The sequence below is a fragment of the Haemorhous mexicanus genome, chromosome 35 (genome assembly GCF_027477595.1).
Source record: "Haemorhous mexicanus isolate bHaeMex1 chromosome 35, bHaeMex1.pri, whole genome shotgun sequence".
In the NCBI taxonomy this organism is placed as follows: Eukaryota; Metazoa; Chordata; class Aves; order Passeriformes; family Fringillidae; genus Haemorhous; species Haemorhous mexicanus.
In genome coordinates, this window is record NC_082375.1 from 1 (window position 1) to 27611 (window position 27611).

Here is a 27611-nt window from a genome sequence, read left to right on the forward strand (position 1 = left end):
CCTCCCCAAATTCCCCCCCCCAAATAAACCCCCAGACCCCCCCTCAGCCTCGGCCGTGTTTAATTCCCGCGGGGGGGGGGAGGGGCGCACACGTGGGGAGGGGTCCCGACCCCGTGCGCGCCCCCCCCCAATAAATAATTACAGCAATTAAACCCCAATAAATTAATGAATTCATGAAATTAATTAAAACCCCCCCAACCCCGCTGTGCCCCCCCCCCAAATAAAACATGGCTTATGGGGGGGGTCCCCAATTTGAGGGGGGGTCCCCAATTTGAGAGGGGGTCCTCAATTTAAAAGGGGAGGGGTTCCCAATTTGAGGGGGGTCCCCAGTTTGAATGGGGGGGGAGTTTCCACAATTTGGGTGGGGGTCCCAATTTGAGGGGGGGTGTCGCCAATTTGGGGAGGGGGTCCCCAATTTGAAATGGGGGGGAGTCCCCAATTTGGGGGATCCCTACTTTGAGGAGGGGTCCCCAATTTGAGGGGGGGTCCCCAGTTTGAGGGGGTCCCTACTTTGAGGAGGGGTCCCCCAATTTGAGGGGGGGTCCCCCAATTTGAGAAGGGGGAGTTTCCCCAATTTTAGGGAGGGGTCCCCGAATTTAAAGGGACCCAATTTGAGGAGGGGAGGGGGGTTCCCCAATTTGGGGGAGGGGTCCCCAATTAGAATGGGGCCCCCCCAACTTTAAAGTGACCCAATTTGAGGAGGGGGGATCCCCCAATTTGAGGGGGGTCCCCCAATTTTAAAGGGGGGGTCCCGAATTTTAAAGGGGAGGGGTCCCCAATTTGGGGTCCCCCAATTTGATGGGAGGGTCCCCAATTTGAGGGGGGTCCCCAGTTTCAAAGGGGGGTCCCCAGTTTGAGGGGGGGTCCCCAATTTCAAAGGGGGGTCCCCAATTTGAGGGGGGATCCCCAGTTTCAAAGGGGAGGGGTCCCCAATTTGATGGGGGGCTCCCCAATTTAAGGGGGCGGTCCCCAATTTCAAAGGGGGGTCCCCAATTTGAGGGGGGGTCCCCAATTTAAGGGGGCGGTCCCCAATTTGGGATCCCCCAATTTGATGGGGGGGGGTCCCCAATTTGAGGGGGGGTCCCCAATTTAAGGGGGCGGTCCCCAATTAGGGATCCCCCAATTTGATGGGGGGGGGTCCCCAATTTGAGGGGGGGTCCCCAATTTAAGGGGGCGGTCCCCAATTAGGGATCCCCCAATTTGATGGGGGGGGGGGGTCCCCAATTTGGGGAGGATTTCGGGGGTCGCCCCCCCCCCCGCTCAGAGCGAGGTCTCGAGGCTGTGCAGGCGCCCGGGGGGGGGGCAGAAGGGCCCGGGGGGGGGTGGGGGAGGGGTCCGGTGGTTGTTGTTGCGATTTGGGGGGGGGGCGCGGATGGGCGGGGCCTCGCTCTCGGCGTCCGTGTCGTCGATCAGGGGGATGTCGCGAGTGTCCCCAAAAATCAGCTCGGCGTGGGGGGGCACCCCGAAAGGGCCCCCTCCCCCCACCAGCATCCCCAGGGGGGGCTCCGGCCGCGGCAGGGGGGGAGGACCCCCCCCCAAATTGCTGCGGAAGGCGCGGACCACCCGCATCTGGGGGGGGGGAGGGGAAGGAATTGAGTGGGGGGGGGACCCCGCAAAAATAGAGAGGACCCCCCCCAAAAGAAACCCCCTCAAAAATCCCCCCACCCAAAAAATCACGCCCCTCCCCCCAAACCCCCCCCGGTGTTTTCAACCCCAAATTGAGGGGGGGACACCCCAAAAATAGAAAGGGACCCCCCCCCCAAAATCCCCAGAGAGGAGACCCCAAATTTTAACCCCCCCCCAAAAAAATCCCCCGATGTTTCCAATGCCCACCCCCCTCAAGAGAGCCCTAATTAACCCCTTATTAACCCCTAATTAAACCCTAATTAAACCCTAATTAACCCCTTATTTATCCCTAAATAAACCCCTTATTAATCCCTAATTAACCCCTAAATTAACCCCTGATTATTTCCTAAATTAACCCCTAATTAACCCCTTATTAATCCCTAAATTAACCCCTCATTAACCTTTTATAATCCCTAAATTAACCCCTGATTAATCCCTAAATTAACGCCTAATTAGCCCCTGATTAATCCCTAATTAACCCCTAATTAACCCCTGATTATTTCCTAAATTAACCCCTAATTAACCCCTTATTAATCCCTAAATTAACCCCTCATTAACAATCCCTAAATTAACCCCTGATTAATCCCTAAATTAACCCCTAACTAACCCCTAATTAACCCCTAATTAACCACTTATTAATCCCTAAATTAACCCCTCATTAACCTCTTATAATCCCTAAATTAACCCCTAATTAATCCCTAAATTAACCCCTAATTAACCCCTTATTTATCCCTAAATTAACACCTAATTAACCCCTGATTAGTCCCTATATTAACCCTTAATTAACCCCTGATTAATCCCCTAATTAACCCCTTTATTAATCCCCTAAATTAACCCCTCATTAACCTCTTATAATCCCTAAATTAACCCCTGATTAATCCTAAATTAACCCCTAACTAACCCCTAATTAATCCCTAAATTCACCCCTAATTAACCCCTGATTAATCCCTAAATTCACCCCTAATTAACCCTAATTAATCCCTAAATCAACCCCTTATTAATCCCTGATTAATCCCTAAAATAACCCCTAATTAACGCCCCCAATGAAGGGACCTCCCCCAAACAAAGACCCCTGGAAATCTCCCATTTTCCCCCTGGAAATTCCCAAATGTTGGGATTTTTTTCCCCAATTTCAGGATTTTCTCCCCCAGATTTTAGGATTTTCCTCCCCAAATTCCAGGATTTTCCCCAAATTCCAGGATTTCCCCCCCCCCCAAATTTTAGGCTTTCCCCCCCCCAAATTTCAGGATTTTCCTCCCCAAATTCCAGGATTTTCCCCCAAAATTCTGGGATTTTCCCCCAAATTCCAGGATTTTCCCCAAATTCCAGGATTTCCCCAAATTTCAGGATTTTCCCCAAATTTTAGGATTTCCCCCAAAATTTCAGGATTTTCCCCAAATTTTAGGCTTTCCCCCCCCCAAATTCAGGATTTTCCCCCCAAAAGTTAGGATTTTCCCCAAATTTCAGGATTTTCCCCAAATTTTCGGCTTTCCCCCCCAAATTCCAGGATTTTCCCCCCCAAAATTCCAGGATCTTCCCCAAATTCCAGGATTTTCCCCAGATTTTAGGATTTTCCCCCCCAAATTTCAGCTTTTTTTCCCCAAATTTTAGGATTTTCCCCAAATTCCAGGATTTTCCCCAAATTTTCGGCTTTTCTCCCCAAATTTCAGGCCGAAAGGAGGGAATTTGGGGGCAGGGGTTTAATTTGAGGAGGGGTCTCACCTGGGTCTGGATGCGGCTCAAGCCCCTGACCCACAGCACCTTCCCCCGGCGCAGCTCGGCCGCGGCCAGCTCGGGGTCAGCGCGGCCGGAGCCCTCCGGCCACTGAGCGCCCGAGGGCCCGGGGCACTGCGGGCCCCCCGGGACACACACCAGCACCTGGGGACAGGGACACCTTGGGGACACCCCGGGGACACCTTGGGGACACCTTGGGGACACCCCGGGGACACCTTGGGGACACCCCGGGGTCAGTGGGGTCAGCGCGGCCAGAGCCCTCCGGCCACTGAGCGCCCGAGGGGCCGGGGCACTGCGGGCCCCCCGGGACACACACCAGCACCTGGGGACAGGCCACACTTTGGGGACACCTTGGGGACACCTTGGGGACACCTTGGGGACACCTTCGGGACACCTTGGGGCCACCCCGGGGTCAGTGGGGTCAGCGTGGCCGGAGCCCTCCGGCCACTGACCGCCCGAGGGTCCAGGGCACTGCGGGCCCCCTGGGACACACACCAGCACCTGGGGACAGGGACACCTTGGGGACACCTTGGGGACACCCCGGGGACACCTTGGGGACACCCCGGGGTCAGTGGGGTCAGCGCGGCCGGAGCCCTCCGGCCACTGAGCGCCCGAGGGGCCGGGGCACTCTGACCCCTGGGGGTCACACCCCAGGACCTTTGGGGACACTGGGGACACCCTGGGGTCAATGGGGACATTGGGGACACCCTGGGGACACCCTGGGGACAGACAGGGGGTCCCATGGGGTGGGGGCGTCCCCATAGGTCAGGGGGCTCTGTGGGGTGGGCGAGGGTCCTTTGGGTTCCCCAGGTTTGGGGGTCCCGTGGGTCGGGGAGGGGTTCCCAGGTGGGCGGGGTCTCCAGGTGGGCGGGGCTCCAGGGTGGGGGTCACCAGGTGGGTGGGGTCTCCAGATGGGCGGGGTTCCCATGTGGGCGGGGTCCCAGGGTGGGGGTCCCCAGGTGGGTGGGGTCTCCAGGTGTGCGGTGTCCCAGGGTGGGGGTCCCTAGGGTGGGTGGGGTCTCCAGATGGGCGGGGCTCCCAGGTGTGCGGTGTCCCAGGGTGGGGGGTCCCCAGGGTGGGGGTCTCCCGGTGGGTGGGGTCTCCAGGTGGGCAGGGTCCCAGGGTGGGGGTCTCCCGGTGGGTGGGGGTCTCCAGGTGTGTGGGGTCCCAGGGTGGGGGTCCCCAGGTGGGCGGGGTCCCCAGGTGGGCGGGGGTCTCCAGGTGGGCGGGGTCTCCGTACCTGTCCCCAGACGAGCTCGCCCACGCCCACGAAGAGGCACCAGAGCCACTGCTCGGCACTGAGGGGGGAGCAGCTGAAGGGCTTCCCCCCGAACTGCACGATCAGCACCTGGGAGGGGACACGGGGGGGACACGGGGGTCACACACCCACCCGGACACCCCCGTGTCCCCACAGTGTCCCCTCAATGTCCCCACAGTGTCCCCACAGTGTCCCCGTGGGGAGCAGCTGAAGGGCTTCCCCCCGAACTGCACGATCAGCACCTGGGAGGGGACACGAGGGGACACGGGGGGGGACACGGGGGTCACACACCCACCCGGACACCCCCGTGTCCCCACAATGTCCCCACAATGTCCCCACAGTGCCCCACCTGGACAAGGTTGCCGAGGGCGATGGCGCAGAAGATGGGGTTGGCATCGAGATGCCCTCAGGACGTTTCTGTGTGTCACCAGGTGTGTCCCCATGTCCCCACATGCCCCCCATGCCCCCAATGCCCCCCAGGTGTCCCCAGGTGTCCCCTGTCCCACCTGCACGGCGAAGGTGCCCAGGACGATGGCGCAGAAGATGGGGTTGGCGCAGACGCCCTCGAAGACGTTCCTGTGGTGTCCCCATGTCCCCTGTACGTCCCCCATGTGTCCCCAGGTGCCCCCCAATGCCCCCCAGGGTGTCCCCCCATGCCCCCAGGTGTCCCCAGGTGTCCCCTGTCCCACCTGCACGGCGAAGGTGCCCAGGACGATGGCGCAGAAGATGGGGTTGGCGCAGACGCCCTCGAAGACGTTCCCTGTGTGTCCCCATGTGTGTCCCCATGTCCCCACATGCCCCCCAGGTGTCCCCAGGTGTCCCCAGGTGTCCCCTGTCCCACCTGCACGGCGAAGGTGCCCAGGACGATGGCGCAGAAGATGGGGTTGGCGCAGACACCCTCGAAGACGTTCCTGTGTGTCCCCATGTCCCTGTACGTCCCCCATGTGTCCCCAGGTGCCCCCCAATGCCCCCCAGGTGTCCCCAGGTGTCCCCCTGTCCCACCTGCACGGCGAAGGTGCCCAGGACGATGGCGCAGAAGATGGGGTTGGCGCAGACGCCCTCGAAGACGTTCCTGTGTGTCCCCATGTGTGTCCCATGTCCCCACATGCCCCCCAGGTGTCCCCAGGTGTCCCCTGTCCCACCTGCACGGCGAAGGTGCCCAGGACGATGGCGCAGAAGATGGGGTTGGCGCAGACGCCCTCGAAGACGTTCCTCTCGCCGTGCAGCTTGCGCGCGTTGAGCTCGTTGAAGAGCTGCATCAGCACGAAGGTGTTGAAGATGATGGTGAAGTGCTCCGAGGGCGGCGCGTGCAGCAGGGCGGCGCGGCCGCTGTCGATGTCAAACAGCACCTCCCCTGTGGGGACACGGGGACACCCTTAGGGACATGGGGACACCCCATGGGGACACCCCTGGGGACAGCGCTGCTCCAAGGGCGGCGCGTGCAGCAGGGCGGCGCGGCCGCTGTCGATGTCAAACAGCACCTCCCCTGTGGGGACATGGGGACACCCATGGGGACACCCTTGGGGACATGGGGACACCCATGGGGACACCCCCGGGGACACCCTTGGGGACACCCTTGGGGACATGGGGACACCCATGGGGACACCCCTGGGGACAGCACTGCTCCGAGGGCGGCGCGTGCAGCGGGGCGGCGCGGCCGCTGTCGATGTCAAACAGCACCTCCCCTGTGGGGACATGGGGACACCCATGGGGACACCACCGGGGACATGGGGACACCCATGGGGACACCCTTGGGGAACCCCTGGGGACATGGGGACACCCATGGGGACACCCCTGGGGACATGGGGACACCCTTGGGGACACCCCTGGGGACATGGGGACACCCATGGGGACACCACCGGGGACATGGGGACACCCTTGGGGACACCCTTGGGGACATGGGGACACCCATGGGGACACCCCTGGGGACAGCACTGCTCCGAGGGCGGCGCGTGCAGCGGGGTGGTGCGGCCGCTGTCGATGTCAAACAGCACCTCCCCTGTGGGGACATGGGGACACCCATGGGGACACCCCTGGGGACATGGGGACACCCTTGGGGACACCCCTGGGGACATGGGGACACCCATGGGGACACCCTTGGGGACATGGTCGTGGGTGTGGGAAGCCCTCCCCTGTGTCTACTGTCCCCTGTCCCCAGTGTCACTGACCGGCGAGGAGCAGGGTGAAGATGGCCAGCAGCTGGGAGAGCACGTGTCCCACCGTGTCCCACCGTGTCCCACCGTGTCCCACCATGTCCCACCATGTCCCACTGTGTCCCACCATGTCCCACCGTGTCCCCACGGGTTCCCATCACCTGTGGGACCGTGTCCCCAGTGTCACTGACCGGCAAAGAGCAGGGTGAAGATGACCAGCAGCTGGTAGGGCATGTGTCCCACAGTGTCCCACCATGTCCCACCATGTCCCACTGTGTCCCACCGTGTCCCATCATATCCCACCATGTCTCCACGGGTTCCCATCACCTGTGGGACCCCTCCCACGGTGTCCCCAGTGTCACTGACCGGCGAAGAGCAGGGTGAAGATGACCAGCAGCTGGTAGGCGGCGTGGCCCAGGATGTTGCGCAGCATGGTGCCCGACACCAGCGGGTGGTCGCGCCCGTAGGGCCGGCGCAGCAGCAGCGCCTCCGTGGGCGGCTCCGTGGCCAGCGCCAGCGAGGCCAAGGTGTCCATGATCAGGTTCACCCACAGCATCTGCACCGCCTTCAGCGGCGAGTCCTGGGGACAGGTGGGCACAGGTGAGCTCAGGTGGGCACAGGTGGGCACAGGTGAGCTCAGGTGAGCTCAGGTGGGCTTAGGTGGGCTCAGGTGGGCTCAGGTGGGCTCAGGTGGGTTTAGGTGGGCACAGGTGGGCTCAGGTGGGTTTAGGTGGGCACAGGCCAGAGAGGCCAAGGTGTCCATGATCAGGTTCACCCACAGCATCTGCACCGCCTTCAGCGGCGAGTCCTGCGGACAGGTGGGCACAGGTGAGCTCAGGTGAGCTCAGGTGGGCACAGGTGGGCTCAGGTGGGCACAGGCCAGCGAGGCCAAGGTGTCCATGATCAGGTTCACCCACAGCATCTGCACCGCCTTCAGCGGCAAGTCCTGGGGACAGGTGGGCACAGGTGAGCTCAGGTGAGCTCAGGTGGGCACAGGTGGGCACAGGTGGGCACAGGCCAGAGAGGCCAAGGTGTCCATGATCAGGTTCACCCACAGCATCTGCACCGCCTTCAGCGGCGAGTCCTGCGGACAGGTGGGCACAGGTGGGCACCTGTGTGACGCAGGCGCCGGTGAAGGCCACGATGACCACCCCCATGTCCCACCTGCCCAGGTGAGCTCACCTGTGTGACGCAGGCGCCGGTGAAGGCCACGATGACCACCCCCATGTCCCACCTGCCCAGGTGAGCTCACCTGGGTGATGCAGGCGCCGGTGAAGGCCACGATGACCACCCCCATGTCCCACCTGCCCAGGTGAGCTCACCTGTGTGATGCAGGCTCCGGTGAAGACCACGATGACCACCCCCATGTCCCACCTGCCCAGGTGAGCTCACCTGTGTGACGCAGGCGCCGGTGAAGGCCACGATGACCACCCCCATGTCCCACCTGCCCAGGTGAGCTCACCTGTGTGACGCAGGCTCCGATGAAGGCCACGATGACCACCCCCATGTCCCACCTGCCCAGGTGAGCTCACCTGTGTGATGCAGGCGCCGGTGAAGGCCACGATGACCACCCCCATGTCCCACCTGCCCAGGTGAGCTCACCTGGGTGATGCAGGCGCCGGTGAAGGCCACGATGACCCCCCCCCATGTCCCACCTGCCCAGGTGAGCTCACCTGTGTGATGCAGGCGCCGGTGAAGGCCACGATGACCACCCCCATGTCCCACCTGCCCAGGTGAGCTCACCTGGGTGATGCAGGCGCCGGTGAAGGCCACGATGACAGCCACCACGTTGACGGTGAGCTGGAACTGCAGGAACTTGGCGATGCTGTCGTAGACGTTGCGGCCCCACATGACGGCCTTGACGATGCTCGAGAAGTTGTCGTCGGTCAGGATGATGTCCGAGGCCTCCTTGGCCACGTCCGTACCTGCGATGCCCTGGGGGACACGGACAGGTGACACCCAGGTGACCCCCAGGTGGACACAGGGATGAGGAACCCCGTGGCAGATCCCCAAGGTGACACCAAGGTGACCCCCAGGTGGGTGAGGGGACAGGACGATGTCCGAGGCCTCCTTGGCCATGTCCGTGCCCACAATGCCCTAGGGGACACGGACAGGTGACCCCCAGGTGACCCCCAGGTGACCCCAGGTGACTCCCAGGTGACCACAGTGATGGGGAACCCCAAGTGGCCCCAGGTGGGTGAGGGGACAGGATGATGTCTGAGACCTCCTTGGGCACATCTGTGATCACAATGCCCTTGGGGACACGGACAGGTGACACCCAGGTGACCCCCAGGTGGACACAGGGATGAGGAACCCCATGGTAGATCCCCAAGGTGACACCAAGGTGACCCCCAGGTGGGTGAGGGGACAGGACGATGTCCGAGGCCTCCTTGGCCATGTCCGTGCCCACAATGCCCTGGGGGACACGGACAGGTGACACCCAGGTGACCCCAGGTGACCCCCAGGTGACCCCAAGGAGGCCACAGATGACCCCCAGGTGACACCCAGGTGACTCCCAGGTGGACACAGGTGACCCTCAGGTGACCCCCAGGTGACTCCCAGGTGACCCCCAGGTGACCACAGCACGGCCCCAAGGTGACCCCCAGGTGGGCAAGGGGTGACCCAAGGTGAACCCAGGGATGGGGAGGGGTCCCCATTTGGGGGGGGGGGGTCCCAATTTGGGGAGGGGTCTTGATTTGAGGAGGAGTCTTGGGGTCACATTTTAGGGAAGGGATCTCGGGGTCCCAATTTGGGGAGGGGTCTCGGGGGTCCCAATTTGGGGAGGGGTCTTGATTTGAGGAGGAGTCTTGGGGTCTCATTTTAGGGAAGGGATCTCGGGGTCCCAGTTTGGGGAGGGGTCTCGGGGGTCCCAATTTGGGGAGGGGTCTCGGGGTCCCAATTTGGGGAGGGGTCTCGGGGGTCCCAATTTGGAGTGGGGTTCCGGGGGGGGGGGTCCCAATTCGGGAGGATTCTTCCATTTTGGACAGGGGTCCCATGGGTCTCATTTTGGGGAGGGGTCCCATTTTGGGGAGGGGTCCCGCTATTTGGGGAGGGGTCCCACTATTTGGGGAGGGGGCGTTACCATGGCGAACCCCACGTCGGCCTTTTTGAGGGCGGGACCGTCGTTGGTGCCATCGCCGGTGACAGCCACCACCTGGCGCTGGTCCCCGATGGTGCTGTCGATGATCCCTGGGGACAGGTAGGGGGCACAGGTGAGACCCCCCGAGACCCCCCCCCCCCAGGGACCCCCGGGACCCCTCCCCAAATTCCCACCTTTCACCAGGGTGTGTTTGTCGGTGGGCGATGACCGCGCCAGGACCCTCAGCTTGGGCCACACCTTGTCCAGGCGCTCCTGCTCCACCTGGGGGGGTTGGGGGGGGTGAGACCCCCGGGGACACCCCCCGGGGACACCCCCGGGACCCCCGGGGACCCCTCAGGATCACCTGAACCCCCCCATGGTCACCTGAACCCCCCCAGCCCATCCCCAGACACCTTGGCCAGGTGCTCCTGCTCCACCTGGAGGGGTTGGAGGGGGTGAGACCCCCGGGGACCTCCCCTGGGGACACCCCAAGACCCCCATGGACCCCACTGGGGACACCCCCGAGACCCCCGGGGACCCCTCAGGGTCACCTGAACCCCCCCATGGTCACCTGAACCCCCCCAGCCCATCCCCACACACCTTGGCCAGGTGCTCCTGATCTACCTGGGGGGGGGAGTGTGAGACCCTCAGAAGACCCCCCCCAGAGACCCCCCCAGTGCCTCCCAGTCCCTGTCCCAGTTCCTCCCAGTGTCCCCCAGTGTCCCCATTGTCCCCAGTCCCTCCCAATGTCCCCAGTCCCTCCCAGTGTCCCCAGTGTCCCCAATCCCTGTCCCAGTTCCTCCCAGTGTCCCCCAGTGTCCCCAGTGTCCCCAGTCCCTCCCAGTGTCCCCAGAGTCCCCAGTGTCCCCAGTGTCCCCAGTCCCTCCCAGTGTCCCCGGTGTCCCCGGTGCCACCTCGCCGCGGTCGTTGCGGATGCGCCAGTTGAAGTCCTTCCCCTCCAGGCACAGCCAGTGTCCCCAGTGTCCCCGGTGTCCCCAATGTCCCCAGTGTCCCCAGTGTCCCCGGTGTCCCCAGTGTCCCCAGTCCCTCCCAGTGTCCCCGGTGTCCCCGGTGTCCCCGGTGCCACCTCGCCGCGGTCGTTGCGGATGCGCCGGTTGAAGTCCTTCCCCTCCAGGCACAGCCAGTGTCCCCAGTGTCCCCAGTGTCCCCAGTGTCCCCAGTCCCTCCCAGTGTCCCCAGTCCCTCCCAGTGTCCCCGGTGTCCCCGGTGTCCCCGGTGCCACCTCGCCGCGGTCGTTGCGGATGCGCCGGTTGAAGTCCTTCCCCTCCAGGCACAGCCAGTGTCCCCAGTGTCCCCAGTGTCCCCAGTGTCCCCAGTCCCTCCCAGTGTCCCCAGTCCCTCCCAGTGTCCCCAGTGTCCCCGGTGTCCCCGGTGCCACCTCGCCGCGGTCGTTGCGGATGCGCCGGTTGAAGTCCTTCCCCTCCAGGCACAGCCAGTGTCCCCAGTGTCCCCAGTGTCCCCGGTGTCCCCAGTGTCCCCGGTGTCCCCAGTCCCTCCCAGTGTCCCCGGTGTCCCCGGTGCCACCTCGCCGCGGTGGTTGCGGATGCGCCGGTTGAAGTCCTTCCCCTCCAGGCACAGCCAGTGTCCCCAGTGTCCCCAGTGTCCCCAGTCCCTCCCAGTGTCCCCGGTGTCCCCGGTGTCCCCGGTGCCACCTCGCCGCGGTCGTTGCGGATGCGCCGGTTGAAGTCCTTCCCCTCCAGGCACAGCCAGTCGCCGCCGCCCCCCGCGGGGAGGATCCCGCACTTGGCCGCGATGGCGCGCGCCGTGTCCAGGTTGTCACCTGTCACCATCCGCACCGTGATCCCCGCGCGCTGGCACTTCCGGATGGCCTCGGGCACCTGCCACACGCACCTGTCCCCGTCCTGTCCCTGCAGTGCCACCGTCCTGTCCCCGCTGTCCCCCGTGTGTCCCCATCCTGTTCCTGATGTCGCGATTTCCCTCCCATGTCCCCCATGTCTCAATGTCCCCATGTCCCCACGCCCGTCCATGTCCCCATCTCCCTCCATGTCCCCGTGTCCCCATGTCCCTGCCATGTCCCCCCATGTCCCCATGTCCCCCCCATGTCTCCACGCCCCCCCATGTCCCCCCCATGTCCCCCATGTCTCCACGCCCCCCATGTCCCCATGTCCCCCATGTCCCCCCCATATCCCCCCATGTCCCCATTATGTCCCCATGCCCCCCATACTTCCACGCCCCCCATGTCCCCATGTCCACCCACGCCCCCCATGTCCCCGTGTTCCCCCCATGTCCCAATGTCCCCACGCCCCCCATGTCCCCCCCATGTACCCACGCCCCACCATGTCCCCCCCATGTCCCCATGTCCCCCATATCCCCACACTCCCCCACGTCCCCATGTCCCCATCTCCCTGCCATGTCCCCGTGTCCCCATTCCCCCCATGTTCCCCCCATGTCCCCTTGTCCCAATGTCCCCATTTCCCCATGTCCCCATGTCCCTGCCATGTCCCAATGTCCCCATGTCCCTGCCATGTCCCCCTGTCCCCCCATGTCCCCATGTCCCCATGTCCCCATTCCCCTCCATGTCCCCATGTCCCAATGTCCCCATGTCCCCCCATTTCCCCCCACGTCCCCACACTCCCTCATGTCCCCATGTCCCTGTCATGTCCCCATGTCCCAATGTCCCCATGTCCCCATGTCCCCATGTCCCTGCCATGTCCCCATGTCCTCCCATGTCCCCATGTCCCCATGTCCCAATGTCCCCATGTCCCCCCATTTCCCCCCACGTTCCCACACTCCCCCATGTCCCTGCCATGTCCCCCACCATGTCCCCATGTCCCCATTCGCCCCCCATGTCCCCATTTCCCCCCATGTCCCAATGCCCCCATGTCCCCATGTCCCCCCATGTCCCCATGTCCCCAATGTCCCAATGTCCCCATGTCCCCCCATTTTCCCCCACGTCCCCACACTCCCCCATGTCCCCCCCATGTCCCCACGTCCCCACGCCCCCCACCTCGGGCCGCACGGGGTCCTCGATGCCCACGATGGCGATGCAGGTGAGCTCCCCGACCACCGCGGCCTCGTCGTCCCAGGGGGGCTCGGGCCGGCCGGGGAAGTCGCGGAAGGCGAGGGCGAGGGTCCGCAGCCCCCCCGCCGCCATCGGCTCCACCACGCGCCGCACCAGCTCCTCCCGCTCCGCGCCCCCCAGCGCCCGCGGGGCGCCCCCCGCGTCCAGCATCGAGCTGCACCTGGGGGGACAGGTGAGTCGGGGACAGGTGAGTCAGGGGAGGGGGCTCAGGGGGGTCCCAGGTGAGTTAGGGGGGTCAGGGGAGGGGGTTATGGGACCCCCGCCCTATGTCCAGCATCAAGCTGTACCTGGGGGGGACAGGTGAGTCGGGGACAGGTGAGTCAGGGGAGGGGGCTCAGGGGCCAGGGGGGGTCAGGGGAGGGGGTTATGGGACCCCCGCCCTGTGTTCAGCATCGAGCTGCACCTGGGGGGCACAGGTGAGTCGGGGACAGGTGAGTCAGGGGAGGGGGCTCAGGGGCCAGGGGGGGTCAGGGGAGGGGGCTCAGGGGGGTCCTAGGTGAGTTAGGGGGGTCAGGGGAGGGGGTTATGGGACCCCCGCCCTGTGTTCAGCATCAAGCTGCACCTGGGGGGACAGGTGAGTCGGGGACAGGTGAGTCAGGGGAGGGGGCTCAGGGGCCAGGGGAGGTCTGGGGAGGGGGCTCAGGGGGCTCGGGGGGGTCAGAGGAGGGGGTTATGGGACCCCCGCCCTGTGTTCAGCATCGAGCTGTACCTGGGGGGCACAGGTGAGTCGGGGCCAGGGGAGGTCTGGGGAGGGGGCTCAGGGGGCTCGGGGGGGTCAGAGGAGGGGGTTATGGGACCCCTGCCCTGTGTTCAGCATCGAGCTGCACCTGGGGGCACAGGTGAGTCGGGGACAGGTGAGTCAGGGGAGGGGGCTCAGGGGCCAGGGAGAGTAAGGGGAGGGGCTCAGGGGGCTCAGAGGGTGGTCAAGGGAGGGGGTTATGGGACCCCCGCCCTGTGTTCAGCATCGAGCTGCACCTGGGGCGGACAGGTGAGTCGGGGACAGGTGAGTCAGGGGAGGGGGCTCAGGGGCCAGGGAAGGTCAGGGGAGGGGGCTCCGGGGGGTCCTAGGTGAGTTAGGGGGGTCAGGGGAGGGGGTTATGGGACCCCCGCCCTGTGTTCAGCATCGAGCTGCACCTGGGGGGGACAGGTGAGTCGGGGACAGGTGAGTCAGGGGAGGGGGCTCAGGGGCCGGGGGGGGTCAGGGGAGGGGGCTCAGGGGGCTCAGGGGGTGGTCAGAGGAGGGGGTTATGGGACCCCCGCCCTGTGTTCAGCATCGAGCTGCACCTGGGGGGCACAGGTGAGTCGGGGACAGGTGAGTCAGGGGAGGGGGCTCAGGGGGGTCCCGGTGAGTTAGGGGGGTCAGGGGAGGGGGTTATGGGACCCCCGCCCTGTATTCAGCATCAAGCTGCACCTGGGGGGGACAGGTGAGTCCGGGGAGGGGGCTCAGAGGGGTCCCAGATGGGTCAGGGGGGTTCCCCTGGGTCTAGGATGGAGCTGGTCTCCCTCGGGACAGCACCCATGGCTCTGCCTGCCCAGGTGTGCCCCTAGATGTGCCACCAGGTGTGCCCAGGTGTGCGCCTAGGTGTGTGACGTGTGTGCCCAGGTGTGTGCCCCCCCCCCCTCACCTGCGCAGCACCATCTCGGAGGCGCCCTTGCAGAGCAGCCTGTACCCCTCCCTGGGCTTGCACCCATGGCTCTGCCTGCCCAGGTATGTGCCCAGGTGTGCCCAGCTGTGCCCCCAGGTGTGCCCAGGTGTGTGCCCCCCCCCTCACCTGCGCAGCACCATCTCGGAGGCGCCCTTGCAGAGCAGCCTGTACCCTCCCTGGGCTTGCATCCATGGCTCTGCCTGCCCAGGTATGTGCCCAGGTGTGCCCAGCTGTGCCCCCAGGTGTGCCCAGCTGTGCCCCCAGGTGTGCCCAGGTGTGTGCCCCCCCTCACCTGCGCAGCACCATCTCGGAGGCGCCCTTGCAGAGCAGCCTGTACCCCTCCCTGGGCTTGCACCCATGGCTCTGCCTGCCCAGGTATGTACCCAGGTGTGCCCAGCTGTGCCCCCAGGTGTGCCCAGCTGTGCCCCCAGGTGTGCCCAGGTGTGTGCCCCCCTCCCCTCACCTGCACAGCACCATCTCGGAGGCGCCCTTGCAGAGCAGCCTGTACCCCTCCCTGGGCTTGCACCCATGGCTCTGCCTGCCCAGGTATGTGCCCAGGTGTGCCCAGCTGTGCCCCCAGGTGTGCCCAGGTGTGCCCCCAGGTGTGCCCAGGTGTGTGCCCCCCCCTCACCTGCGCAGCACCATCTCGGAGGCGCCCTTGCAGAGCAGCCTGTAGCCCCCCCCGGGCCGGCGGGTCACCGTGCTCATGGATTTGCGCTCCGAGTTGAAGGTGAACACCTTGACCAGGTGCTCCTCGGGCACCTGCGCCCCGCTCGGCCTCGGGGTCGCGGCCCAGGGCCAGCGCCAGCCCCAGCAGGGCACACTCGGTCTTGTTGCCCACGTGGCGAGGGAGGGCCCCGGGGGCTTCGGGGGGCTGGAAGGGGGGGGGGACAGGTGAGGGGGGGCAGGTAAAGGGGCAGGTAAATGGGGTGGGGGGCAGTAAAGGGGGTGGGGGCAGGTAAAGGGGGCAGGTAATGGGGGTGGGGGGCAGGTAAAGGGGGCAGGTAATGGGGTGGGGGGCAGGTAAAGGGGTGAGGGGCAGAGTAAGGGGGTGGGGGGCAGAGTAAGGGGGTGGGGGGCAGAGTAAGGGGGTAGGTAAATGGGGTGGGGGGAAGTAGAGGGGGCAGGTAAATGGGGTGGGGGGCAGTAAAGGGGGTGGGGGGCAGGTAAATGGGATGGGGGCAGGTAAAGGGGGCAGGTAATGGTGGGGGGCAGTAGAGGGGGCAGGTAAATGGGGGTGGGGGCAGTAAAGGGAGTGGGGGCAGGTAAAGGGGGTGGGGGGCAGTAGAGGGGGCAGGTAAAGGGGTGAGGGGCAGGTAAAGGGGGTAATTTGGGGGCACATAAAAGGGGCAGGTAAAGGGGGGTGAGAGGGCAAAAACTAACTCCCCCTAAAACCCCCCAAATCCCCCAAACCCCCCCAAACTCCCCCCGAATCCCCCCCCAGACCCCTCCCAGTGCTCCCAGTGCCCCTCACCAGTATCTCAATGGTGTAGGCGCTGTTGATGGCCATGGCCTGGACCTGTGACCCCTCCCCAAAACCCCCCCAAATCCCCCAGACCCCCCAAACTCCCCCCCAAATCCCCCCCAGACCCCTCCCAGTGCTCCCAGTTGCCCTCACCAGTATCTTGCTGGTGTAGGCGCTGTTGATGGCGATGGCCTGGACCTCTGACCCCCCCCCCCCAAAATCCCCCCAAACTCCCCCCCAAACCCCCCCAAACTCCCCCCAAAACCCCCCCCAAATCCCCCCCAGACCCCTCCCAGTGCTCCCAGTGCCCCTCACCAGTATCTCACTGGTGTTGATGGCGATGACCTGGGCATGTGACCCCTCCCCAAAATCCCCCCAAATCCCCCCAAACTCCCCCCAAACTCCCCCCAAATCCCCCCCAGACCCCTCCCAGTGCTCCCAGTGCCCCTCACCAGTATCTCACTGGTGTAGGCGCTGTTGATGGCGATGGCCTGGACCTGTGACCCCTCCCCAAAACTCCCCCCAAACCCCCCCAAACTCCCCCCAAACTCCCCCCAGACCCCCCCAAACCCCCAAAAACCCCCCAAAATCCCCCCCAAATTCCCTCCCAGTGCTCCCAGTTGCCCTCACCAGTATCTTGCTGGTGTAGGCGCTGTTGATGGCAATGACCTGGGCATGTGACCCCCTCCCCAAAACCCCCCCAAATCCCCCCAAACTCCCCCCAAACTCCCCCCAAACCCCCCCAAACTCCCCCAAACTCCCCCCAAATCCCCCCAGACCCTCCCAGTGCTCCCAGTTGCCCTCACCAGTATCTCAATGGTGTAGGCGCTGTTGATGGCGATGGCCTGGACCTGTGACCCCTCCCAAAACCCCCCCAAATCCCCCCAAAACCCCCCCAAACCCCCAAAACCTCCCCCCAAATCCCCCCAGACCCCTCCCAGTGCTCCCAGTGTCCCTCACCAGTATCTTGCTGGTGTAGGCGCTGTTGATGGCGATGGCCTGGGCATCATGTCCCCCCCCCAAACCCCCCCCAAAACCCCTCAAAACCCCCCAAACCCCCCCAAAATCCCCCCCAAACCCCTCCCAGTGCTCCCAGTTGCCCTCACCAGTATCTTGCTGGTGTAGGCGCTGTTGATGGCGATGGCCTGGACCTGTGACCCCCCCCAAATCCCCCAAACTCCCCCCAAATCCCCCCCAGACCCCTCCCAGTGCTCCCAGTTGCCCTCACCAGTATCTTGCTGGTGTAGGCGCTGTTGATGGCGATGGCCTAGACCTGTGACCCCTCCCCAAAACCCCCCCAAACCCCCCAAATCCCCCCAAACTCCCCCCAAATCCCCCCCAGACCCCTCCAGTGCTCCCAGTGCCCCTCACCAGTATCTTGCTGGTGTAGGCGCTGTTGATGGCGATGGCCTGGGCCAGCAGGTCCAGCGTGGGGGGCGCCAGGGCGGCGGCGGGGGCTGAAGTGGGACCCCCCCCACGAAGGCCTGGACCACCGTCATGCGGTTGGTGGTCAGCGTGCCCGTCTTGTCCGAGCAGATGGCCGTGGCGTTGCCCATGGTCTCGCAGGCGTCCAGGTGCCGCACCAGGTTGTTGTCCTTCATCATTTTCTGGGGGGGAAAGGAGGGAATTTGGGGAAAAATTGGGGAGAAATAGGGAAAAAATGGGAAAAATTGGGGAGAAATGGGGAAAAAATGGGAAAAAAATGGGGAAATTGGGGGGGAGAATGGAGATAATGGGAGGAAAATGGGGGGAAATGGCAGAAAATGGGAGCAGGTTGTTGTCCTTCATCATTTTCTGGGGGGAAAGGACAGAATTTGGGGAAAATTGGGGAGAAATAGGGAAAAAATGGAAAAAATTGGGGAGAAATAGGGAAAAAATGGGAAAAATTGGGGAGAAATAGGGAAAAAATGGGAAAAATTGGGGAGAAATAGGGAAAAAATGGGAAAAAATGGGGAAATTGGGGGGAGAAATGGAGATAATGGCAGGAAAATGGGGGGAAATGGGAAAAAATGGGAAAAAATTGGGGAAATGGGGGAAAATGGGGGGAAATGGGGGGAAAAAATGGGAAAAAAATGGGGAAATTGAGGGGGGAAATGGAGATAACGGGAGGAAAATGGGGGGAAATGGCAGAAAATGGGAAAAAAATTGGGGAAATGGGGGAAAATGGGGGGAAATGGGGGGAAATGGGGGGAAAAAATGGGAAAAAATGGGGAAAAATGGGGGGGGAAATGGAGATAATGGGAGGAAAATGGGGGGAAATGGCAGAAAATGGGAGCAGGGTGTTGTACTTCATCATTTTCTGGGGGGAGAAGGAGGGAATTTGGGGAAAATTGGGGAGAAATAGGGAAAAAATGGGAAAAATTGGGGAGAAATAGGGAAAAAATGGGAAAAAAATGGGGAAATTGGGGGGGAGAATGGAGATAATGGGAGGAAAATGGGGGGAAATGGGAAAAAATGGGAAAAAAATTGGGGAAATGGGGGAAAATGGGGGGAAATGGGGGGAAAATGGGAAAAAATTGGGGAAATTGGGGGGAGAAATGGAGATAACAGGAGGAAAATGGGGGGAAATGGCAGAAAATGGGAGCAAGTTGTTGTCCTTCATCATTTTCTGGGGGGAAAGGAGGGAATTGGGGGAAAATTGGGGGGGAAATGGGAAAAAATTGGGGAAACGGGGGAAAAATGGGAAAAAAATGGGGAAATTGGGGAGGAGAATGGAGATAATGGGAGGAAAGTGGGGAGAAATGGCAGAAAATGGGAGCAGGGTGTTGTACTTCATCATTTTCTGGGGGGAAAGGAGGGAATTTGGGGGAAAATTGGGGGGGAAATGATGGAAAAATGGGAAAAAATTGGGGAAAAAATGGGAAATAAATTGGGAAAATGAGAAAAACAGGGGGAAAATGGGGGGAAATTGGGAGCAGGTTGTCCTTCATCATTTTCTGGGGGGAAAGGAGGGAATTTGGGGGAAAATTGGGGGGGAAATGATGGAAAAATGGGAAAAAATTGGGGAAAAAATGGGAAATAAATTGGGAAAATGGGAAAAACAGGGGGAAAATGGGGGGAAATTGGGAGCAGGTTGTCCTTCATCATTTTCTGGGGGAAAAAGGAGGGAATTTGGGGAAGATGGAGGGACAGATGGCCAGACGGACACGAACAGGCAGGTGAGGGACAAACGGACACGGATGGGCAAACGGCCATGGAGGGACAAAGAGACACGGGTGGACAAAGGGACACGGACGGACAGACGGCCAGCTGGACTTGAACGGGGAGGTGACGGAGAAACGGACGCGGTTGGACGGACGGCCAGGCGGACAAACGGACAGACCTTGACGGAGTAGGCCAGCGAGATGGTGACGGCCAGCGGGAGCCCCTCGGGGACGGCCACCACCAGCACGGTGACACCGATGATGAAGAACTTGACCCAGTACTGGACGTAGACCGGGGCGCACTCGGCCAGCCAAGGCCGGCCCTGCACCACGAAGGTCTCGATGACGAAGTAGAGCACGAGGATGATGACGGTGATGGCCGACATGGCCAGGCCTGAGAGGGGACACCCTCAGGACGCGGTCCCCCAAAAGGTCGCCGTGTCCCCGTCACCCCCGTTTGGGGACACCGAACCGTCTGATGTGCGCGGTCACTTGGGTCAGCTTGGCTTGGTTTGTCCTTCTTGGGGACACCCCGTGTCCTTGTCACCACCCTGTGTCCTCGTCCCCACCCTGTGCCTGATGTCCCCACCCTCAGGACATGTCCCCAAGCTTTGTCCCCTCATTGGGGACCCCCAACCCCCCGATCTCCACATTCAGTTGGGTCACTTTGCCCTGCAGGACCAATTTGTCCTTCTTGGGGACACCTCGGGGACACGTTCCTGGCCTGTGGGGGGCCACCACGCTCAGGACACGTCCCCAAGGTCACCAACCCTTCGTCCCCTCACTGGGGACCCCCAACGCTCCAGCTGGGTCACTTTGCCCTGCAGGATCAATTTGTCCTTCTTGGGGACACCTGGGGGACACGTCCCCACCCTTGGTGTTGTTCAGCCACCCCTCAGGACACGTCCCCAGTGTCCCCAACCCTCTGCCACCCCATTCGGGGACCCCAATCTGCAGTCTCAGTTTGACCTGTGGCACTGATTTGTCCTTGAGACCACCTCTGGAGATGTGTCCCCACCCCGCCCTCAGTGTCCCCACCCCTCAGGACACGTCCCCAACCCTTTGTCCCCTCGTTTGGGGACGCCAGCCCCCACCTGCCTTCCCGATCTGCACGGCCAGCTGGGTCAGCTTGGCCTGGAGCACGGACTTCTCCTTCTTGGGGCCACCTCGGGGACGCGTCCCCGGCCCCTCGGCCGTGTCCCCTCCCTCGGCGCTTTTCAGCGGCTGCATCTCCATGGCCACCGCCCCATCCTGCCGCTTGCCTGGGGACACCGGCCACGTGGCAGGGGGACAAGGGGGGGACACGGGGAGGGGGGTTTGGGGATGTCCCCACCCGACCCCAAAGCACCTTTGGGTTGTGGGGCGTCCACGGCGCCATCCTGGGGTTTCCCTGTGGGACAAAGGGGGGGTGGGGACACCCCGAAATGTGACCTGGGGGGGACAGGGAGAGCCCCCGGGGTGGGGACAGGGAGTGGTGGTGGCAGTGGTGGCACTGCTGGGGACAGGGATGGGAGGGGTGGAGCACACGGAGACACAGGGGGACAGAGGGTCTGGAGACCTTGGGGACAGAGGGGACAGAGGGGGACAGAAGGGCCCGGAGCCCTCAGGGACATGGGAGAGACTTGGGGACAGAAGGTGACAGAGCCCACAGGGTCACCAACCACCCACGGCGCCACCAGTGCCAGCTCCCACGGCGCCACCAGCCACCCGTGGTGCCACCCAGCACCAGATTCCTTGGGGACAGTGCCAAGCAGTGCCAGCCCCCTTGGGGACAGCTCCCTGGGTGTGGTGTCACCTTTCTTGTCCCTGCCCTCGTCCTCGTCGTCCCCCGCGGCGCCCAGCAGGGTGAAGATGATGCCGCTCTGCGAGTTCACCCCCACGGCCGTCACCACCATCCTGCCCGAGCCCTCCATGACGTGGGTGCCTGGCGGGGACAGCGCGGGTCACGGCGCGGTCCCCCCGGCGTCCCCCGTGTCCCCGAACGTCCCTCACCCGAGAGCAGCAGCGGGTCCTTGTCCAGGGACTTGCGCACGTGGTCACTCTCCCCGGTCAGGGCGCTCTCGTCGATCTTGAGGTCGTTGCCCTGGATCAGGACCCCATCGGCCGGCAGGAGGTCACCTGGGAGGGGACAGGGCCACCGCGGTGTCACCGGGTGTCCTGGGGTGTCCCCAGACCAGGCTGTGTCACCGCAGTGTCACCAGAAGTTTGTGGTGTGTCCTGATGTGACCGGGGACATCGTGGTGTGCCATGGAGTGACCATGGAGTGACCACTGTGATGTCCCCTGGGGTGTCCCCAGACCAGGTGTTGGGGCTGTGTCACCGCAATGTCACCAGAACTTTGTGGTGTGTCCTGAGGTGTCCTGATGTCCCCTGGTGTGACCTCGTGTGCTCATGGGTGTGGGGACACAAGAGGACGTGAGGATGGGGACACGGTGATGGCATCGGGATGGGGAGGGTGACAGGGAATAAGGACACAGGAATAGGGACAGGGGATGGATGGCATTGGGGGGGGGGACAGGGGATGGGGACAGGGGATGGGGACAGGGGATGGCACTGGGATGGGGATGGTGACACAGGGATGGGGACAGGGGATGGATGGCATTGGGGGGGGGACAGGGGATGGGGACACAGGGATGGGGACAGGGGATGGGGACAGGGGATGGCACTGGGGTGAGGATGGTGACACGGGGATGGGGACAGGGGATGGGGATGGTGACACGGGGATGGGGACAGGGGATGGGGACACAGGGATGGGGACAGAGGATGTCACTGGGATGGGGATGGTGACACGGGGATGGTGACACGGGCATGGGGACAGGGGATGGGGACAGGGGACAGGCACGGCAGTTAGGATGGTGACAAGAGCCACCATCGAGATGGCGACACAGGCCACCACCACTCCCCCAACCCTCTGTCCCCCCATGTCCCCACCCTTTGTCACTCACCATACTTGACCTGCACGACGTCCCCCACCACCAGGTCGGCCACGGGCACCTGTGCCAGGTGTCCCCCGCGCAGGACGGCCACGCGCTGCTCGCGCTCCAGGCGGCTCTGCAGCCCCCGGAACTGGCGCTCCTTGCTCCAGTCGTTGGACGCCGTCACCAGCACCACGCAGGCCACCGAGAGCAGGATGGCCGCGCCCTCGATCCAGCCGGCCTCCGCCTCGCCCTCGTCCTCCGCGCCCCCCGAGGCCTGCCCGCACGCTGGGGACACGGGGACCGAGGTGTCACATGGGGGGATAGCGGTGACACGTGTAGGGACATGGGCAACACACGTGGGGATACGGGCGACACATGTGGGGACACGGGCGACACACGTGGGGACAGCAGGGACAGAAGTGTCATACGGGGGGACACAGGTGACACATGTGGGGACAGTGGGGACGGTGGTGTCACCTGGGGGGACACGGGCGACACGCATGTGGACAGCGGCGACACACGTGGGGACAGCAGGGACGGTGGTGTCACATGGGGGGACACAGGCAACACGCATGCGGACAGTGGCGACACATGTGGGGACAGCAGGGACAGAGGTGTCACACGGGGGGACACAGGTGACACATGTGGGGACACGGGCGACACATGTGGGGACAGCAGGGACGGCGGTGTCACACGGGGGGACACAGGTGACACACGTGGGGAGAGCAGGGACAGAAGTGTCACACGGGGGGACACAGGCGACACATGTGGGGACAGTGGGGACGGTGGTGTCACATGGGGGGACACGGGCGACACGCATGCGGACAGTGGCGACACATGTGGGGACAGCAGGGACGGAGGTGTCACACGGGGGGACACAGGTGACACATGTGGGGACAGTGGGGACGGTGGTGTCACACGGGGGGACACAGGTGACACATGTGGGGAGAGCAGGGACAGAAGTGTCATACGGGGGGACACAGGTGACACATGTGGGGACAGCGGGGACGGAGGTGTCACATGGGGGGACACAGGTGACACATGTGGGGAGAGCAGGGACAGAAGTGTCACACGGGGGGACACAGGTGACACATGTGGGGACAGTGGGGACAGTGGTGTCACATGGGGGGACATGGGCGACACACATGCGGACAGCGGTGACACACGTGCGGACAGCAGGGACAGAAGTGTCACACGGGGGGACACAGGTGACACATGTGGGGACACAGGCGACACACGTGGGGATAGCGGGGACGGAGGTGTCACACGGGGGGACACAGGTGACACATGTGGGGACAGCAGGGACAGAAGTGTCATATGGGGGGACACAGGTGACACATGTGGGGAGAGCAGGGACAGAAGTGTCATACGGGGGGACACATGTGACACATGTGGGGAGAGCAGGGACAGAAGTGTCACACGGGGGGACACAGGTGACACACGTGGGGAGAGCAGGGACAGAAGTGTCACACGGGGGGACACAGGCGACACATGTGGGGACAGTGGGGACGGTGGTGTCACACGGGGGGACACAGGTGACACATGTGGGGAGAGCAGGGACAGAAGTGTCATACGGGGGGACACAGGTGACACATGTGGGGACAGCGGGGACGGAGGTGTCACACGGGGGGACACAGGTGACACATGTGGGGAGAGCAGGGACAGAAGTGTCATACGGGGGGACACATGTGACACATGTGGGGACTGGGGACGGTGGTGTCACATGGGGGGACACAGGTGACACATGTGGGGACACGGGCGACACATGTGGGGACAGCAGGGACGGCGGTGTCACACGGGGGACACAGGTGACACACGTGGGGACAGCGGGGACAGAAGTGTCATACGGGGGGACACAGGTGACACATGTGGGGACAGCGGGGATGGCGGTGTCACACGGGGGGGATATCGGTGACACACGTGGGGACATGGGCGACACACGTGAGGACAGCAGGGATATCGGTGACATACGTGGGGACACAGGTGACACTTGTGAGGACATGGGGGACAGAGGTGTCACACATGGGGACATGTGGGGACATGGGTCACATATGTGGGGACAAGGACAACACATGTGGGGACACGGATGACACATATGGGGTCACAGGAGGATACAGGTGACACGCATAGGGACACCAGTGTCACACACAGGGACATGGCCAGGAGGTGCAGGGGACGTGGGATGGGGATTTGGGGACATGGGGACATAGGGATGAGGATATGGGGACATGGAGATGGCAGTGGGACGGGGACAGGGGATGAGGACACAGAGCTGGGGACATGGGGACAGCAGACGGGACACAGGGCTGGGGATGGCAGCAGGATGGGGACACAGGGATGGGGACAAAGTGCCGGGGCCGTGGGGACAGAGGTGTCACCTTCATCGGCGGCGCCAGGGGGGGCGTAGAAGGACAGCCCGAGGGACACGAGCGCGGCCACCTCGAGGATGACGAGGGTGACGTCCTGCAGGGCCTCCCACACCAGCGCCGCGAAGCTCTTGGGGCGCCGCGGGGGGATCCAGTTCCGGCCGAACACCCGGCGGCGGCGCTCCAGCTCCGGGGGACCCTCGGACAGCCCTGGGGACACGGGTGTCACCACCAGACCACCCTGGGGACACCCCTGTCACGCCCACGGCCATCCCAGGGGACCCCCCGACAGCCTTGGGGACATGGGTGTCACCACCAGACCACCCTAGGGACCCTCAGACAGCCCTGGGGACACAGGTGTCACCACCAGACCACCCTGAGGACACCCCTGTCACCACCACAGCCACACTGGGGACACCCCTGTCACCCCCACGGCCACCCTGGGGACCCTTGGACAGCCCTGGGGACACGGGTGTCACCCCCACAGCCACCCTGGGGACCCCTGGGTGGTTTTGGGGGGCTCTGGGGGTCCACCAGGGGGGATTTTGGGGAGGTCACGGTGGTTTTGCGGGATGGGGGGGGTCCCAGGTGGTTTTGGGGGTCCGAGGGGGGTTTTGGGGAGTTCCTGGTGGTTCGGGGGGGGGTCCCAGGTGGTTTTGGGGGGTTCTGGGGTGCCGGGGGCGTTCCCAAGGGTTTCCAGAGGAATGAGGGGTCTGGGGGTGTCAGGGTGGGTTCTGTGGGGTCCTGATGGGTTTTGGGGGGTCTCGGTGGGTTTGGGGGGGTCCCGGGGGTGTCGCGGGGGGTCGGGGGGCGTTACCGTCGGTGGGGGAGGTGCGCAGGCGGCGGCAGAGCCCCGGGACCCCCCCCAGGTCCCGCTGCAGCCTCAGGAGCGCCTCGGAGCCCCGGAGCTCCATCAGCGCCCGCAGCTCCGGCAGCGCCAGCCCGAAACCCCCCCCGGCGTCCCCCATGGCGGCCTGGGGACAGGGGACAGCATGGGGACACCGCTGGGGACAGGGGACAGCGTGGGGACAGAGCTGGGGACAGGGGACAGCAAGGGAGACAGCGCTGGGGGCAGCCGTGGGAACAGGGGACAGCATGGGGACACCGCTGGGGACAGGGGACAGCATGGGGACAGCGCTGGGGGCAGCCGTGGGGACAGGGGACACTGCTGGTGACAGGGGACAGCATGGGGACAGCCGTGGGGACAGGGGACAGCTGTGGGGACAGGGATGGGGACAGGGGATACTGCTGGGGACAGGGGACAGCTGTGGGGTCAGGGACGGGGACAGGGGACACTGCTGGGGACAGGGGACAGCTGTGGGGTCAGGGATGGGGACAGGGGACACTGCTGGGGACAGGGGACAGCGCTGGGGGCAGAACTGGGGACACAAGATGGCAACAGGCCTGGGGATGGGAACAGGGCTGGGGACAGGGGGACAAAGATGGGGGCACAACTGGGGACATGGGGACAGCGCTGAGATCACCACTGCGGGCCTGGGGACAGGTCTGGGGACATGAGAGGAGTACTGGGGACAGCTCTCAGGGTTTGGGGACAGCGCTGGGGACAGGGCCACCGCCCCTCACCTGTCAGCGCTGGCGGGGCCTGGGGGGGGTCTCGCCGGGGGGGGCCCGGCCGCCCCCCCTGTCCGGGCCACACCTGGGGACAGCGGGGACACCTGAGGGGACAGCGGGCAGCCATCCCGCCCCCCGGGGACACCGGTGACCATCAGTGACACCAGTAACTCCCAGTTCTCCCCAGTTCTTCCCCAGTAAATCCCAGTCCCTCCAGTCTTTCCCAGTTCCCCCAGTAAATTCCAGTCCCCCCAGTCCCCCCAGTCCCTCCCAGTAATTCCCAGTTCTCCCAGTAAATCCCAGTCCCTCCAGTCTCTCCCAGTTCTCCCCAGTTTTCCTAGTTCCCCCAGTAAATCCCAGTCCCCCCAGTCCCTCCCAGTAATTCCCAGTTCTCCCAGTTCCCCCCAGTCCCTCCCAATTCTCCCAGTCCCGTCTCGCTCCGCCCAAGCCACGCCCCCTCCCGTCCATCCCACATTTTCAGCCAATCAGCGCCCGCGTCCAGCGCCGAGGCCCCGCCCCCGGCCCTGCGGCGGCGCGCGCGGACTGCGCCAAACGGGGGGCGGAGCCTCGGGGCGGGGGCGGGAACTGCCAGTCCCTATATGGGCAAAACCACGCCCACCACGCGGGAAAAACCGACGCCCCAGTGCTGTAAACCCCGCCCACAGCGGGGAAAGCCCCGCCCCCAGCGCGACACAGCTGGGCACACGTGGGCTCCCAGTAAATCCCAGTAATTCTCAGTAAGTCCCAGTGTCCCCAGGAGCTCACAGCTCTCCCAGTGCTCCCAGTAACTCCCAGTTCACCCCAGTAACTCCCAGTTCACCCAGTGAACCCCCAGTGCCCCCAGCAAACCCCAGTGCCCCCAGTAACTCCCAGTTCACCCAGTAAGTTCCAGTGCCCCCAGTATCCCCAGTAACTCCCAGTGCCCTCAGGAACTCCCAGTTCCTGCTCACACCTGTCCCTGACACACCTGGACACACCTGTCCCTGACACCTGCACACATGTGTGCCCCAAGAACAGCTGGACACATCTGTCCCTGACACACCTGGACACACCTGGACACACCTGGGCACACCTGGGCACACCTGTCCCTGACACACCTGAGCACACCTGTCTCCAACACCTGCACACAGCTGTCTCCAACACACCTGCATACACCTGGCCCTGTCACACCTGGACATCCCTGACACAGCTGGTCACAGCTGGTCACCCCTGTCCCACCTGGTCACACCTGGCCCTGTCGCACCTGGACATCCCCGACACACCTGGACACACCTGGCCCTGTCACACCTGGACACACCTGGCCACCCCTGTCCCCGCCGCCCCTGCTCAGCCCTGTCCCTGACCGCCGCACACCCGTGTCACACCTGCTCACAGCTGTCCCCACCACACCTGGCCACCCCTGGCCCCGCCCCCGCTCCCCCCTCGGTCTCACACCTGCCCAGGTGCCCCCCCCGCTCTTCCCCCCCTCCCCCCGCGCTCTCCCGCCCCCCCCAGCCCCCCCCGAATCCCCCCTCTCCCCCTCCCCCCGCATCCTCCCCCCTCCCCCCTCCCGCAGCCCCGCGCGCTGCCCCCTCCCCCGCCCCTCCC

General features: G+C 63.8%; 1 protein-coding gene across 1 annotated transcript; it reads right to left on the reverse strand.

The window, feature by feature from the left end:
* Positions 1–1260: 1260 nt before the first annotated feature.
* Positions 1261–26228, reverse strand: LOC132341032 (plasma membrane calcium-transporting ATPase 3-like). The gene is given in 23 exon segments (XM_059872296.1): positions 1261–1569; positions 3349–3504; positions 4601–4708; positions 5761–5972; positions 7138–7351; positions 8515–8706; positions 9854–9960; positions 10045–10132; positions 11524–11709; positions 12840–13074; positions 15192–15325; positions 15327–15434; positions 17397–17473; positions 17476–17632; positions 19348–19562; positions 20263–20430; positions 20517–20558; positions 20964–21092; positions 21161–21286; positions 22114–22371; positions 24465–24662; positions 25270–25426; positions 26037–26228. Coding segments are annotated over 22 exon segments (3570 nt in total). The 5' UTR covers positions 25421–25426; positions 26037–26228.
* Positions 26229–27611: the final 1383 nt, after the last annotated feature.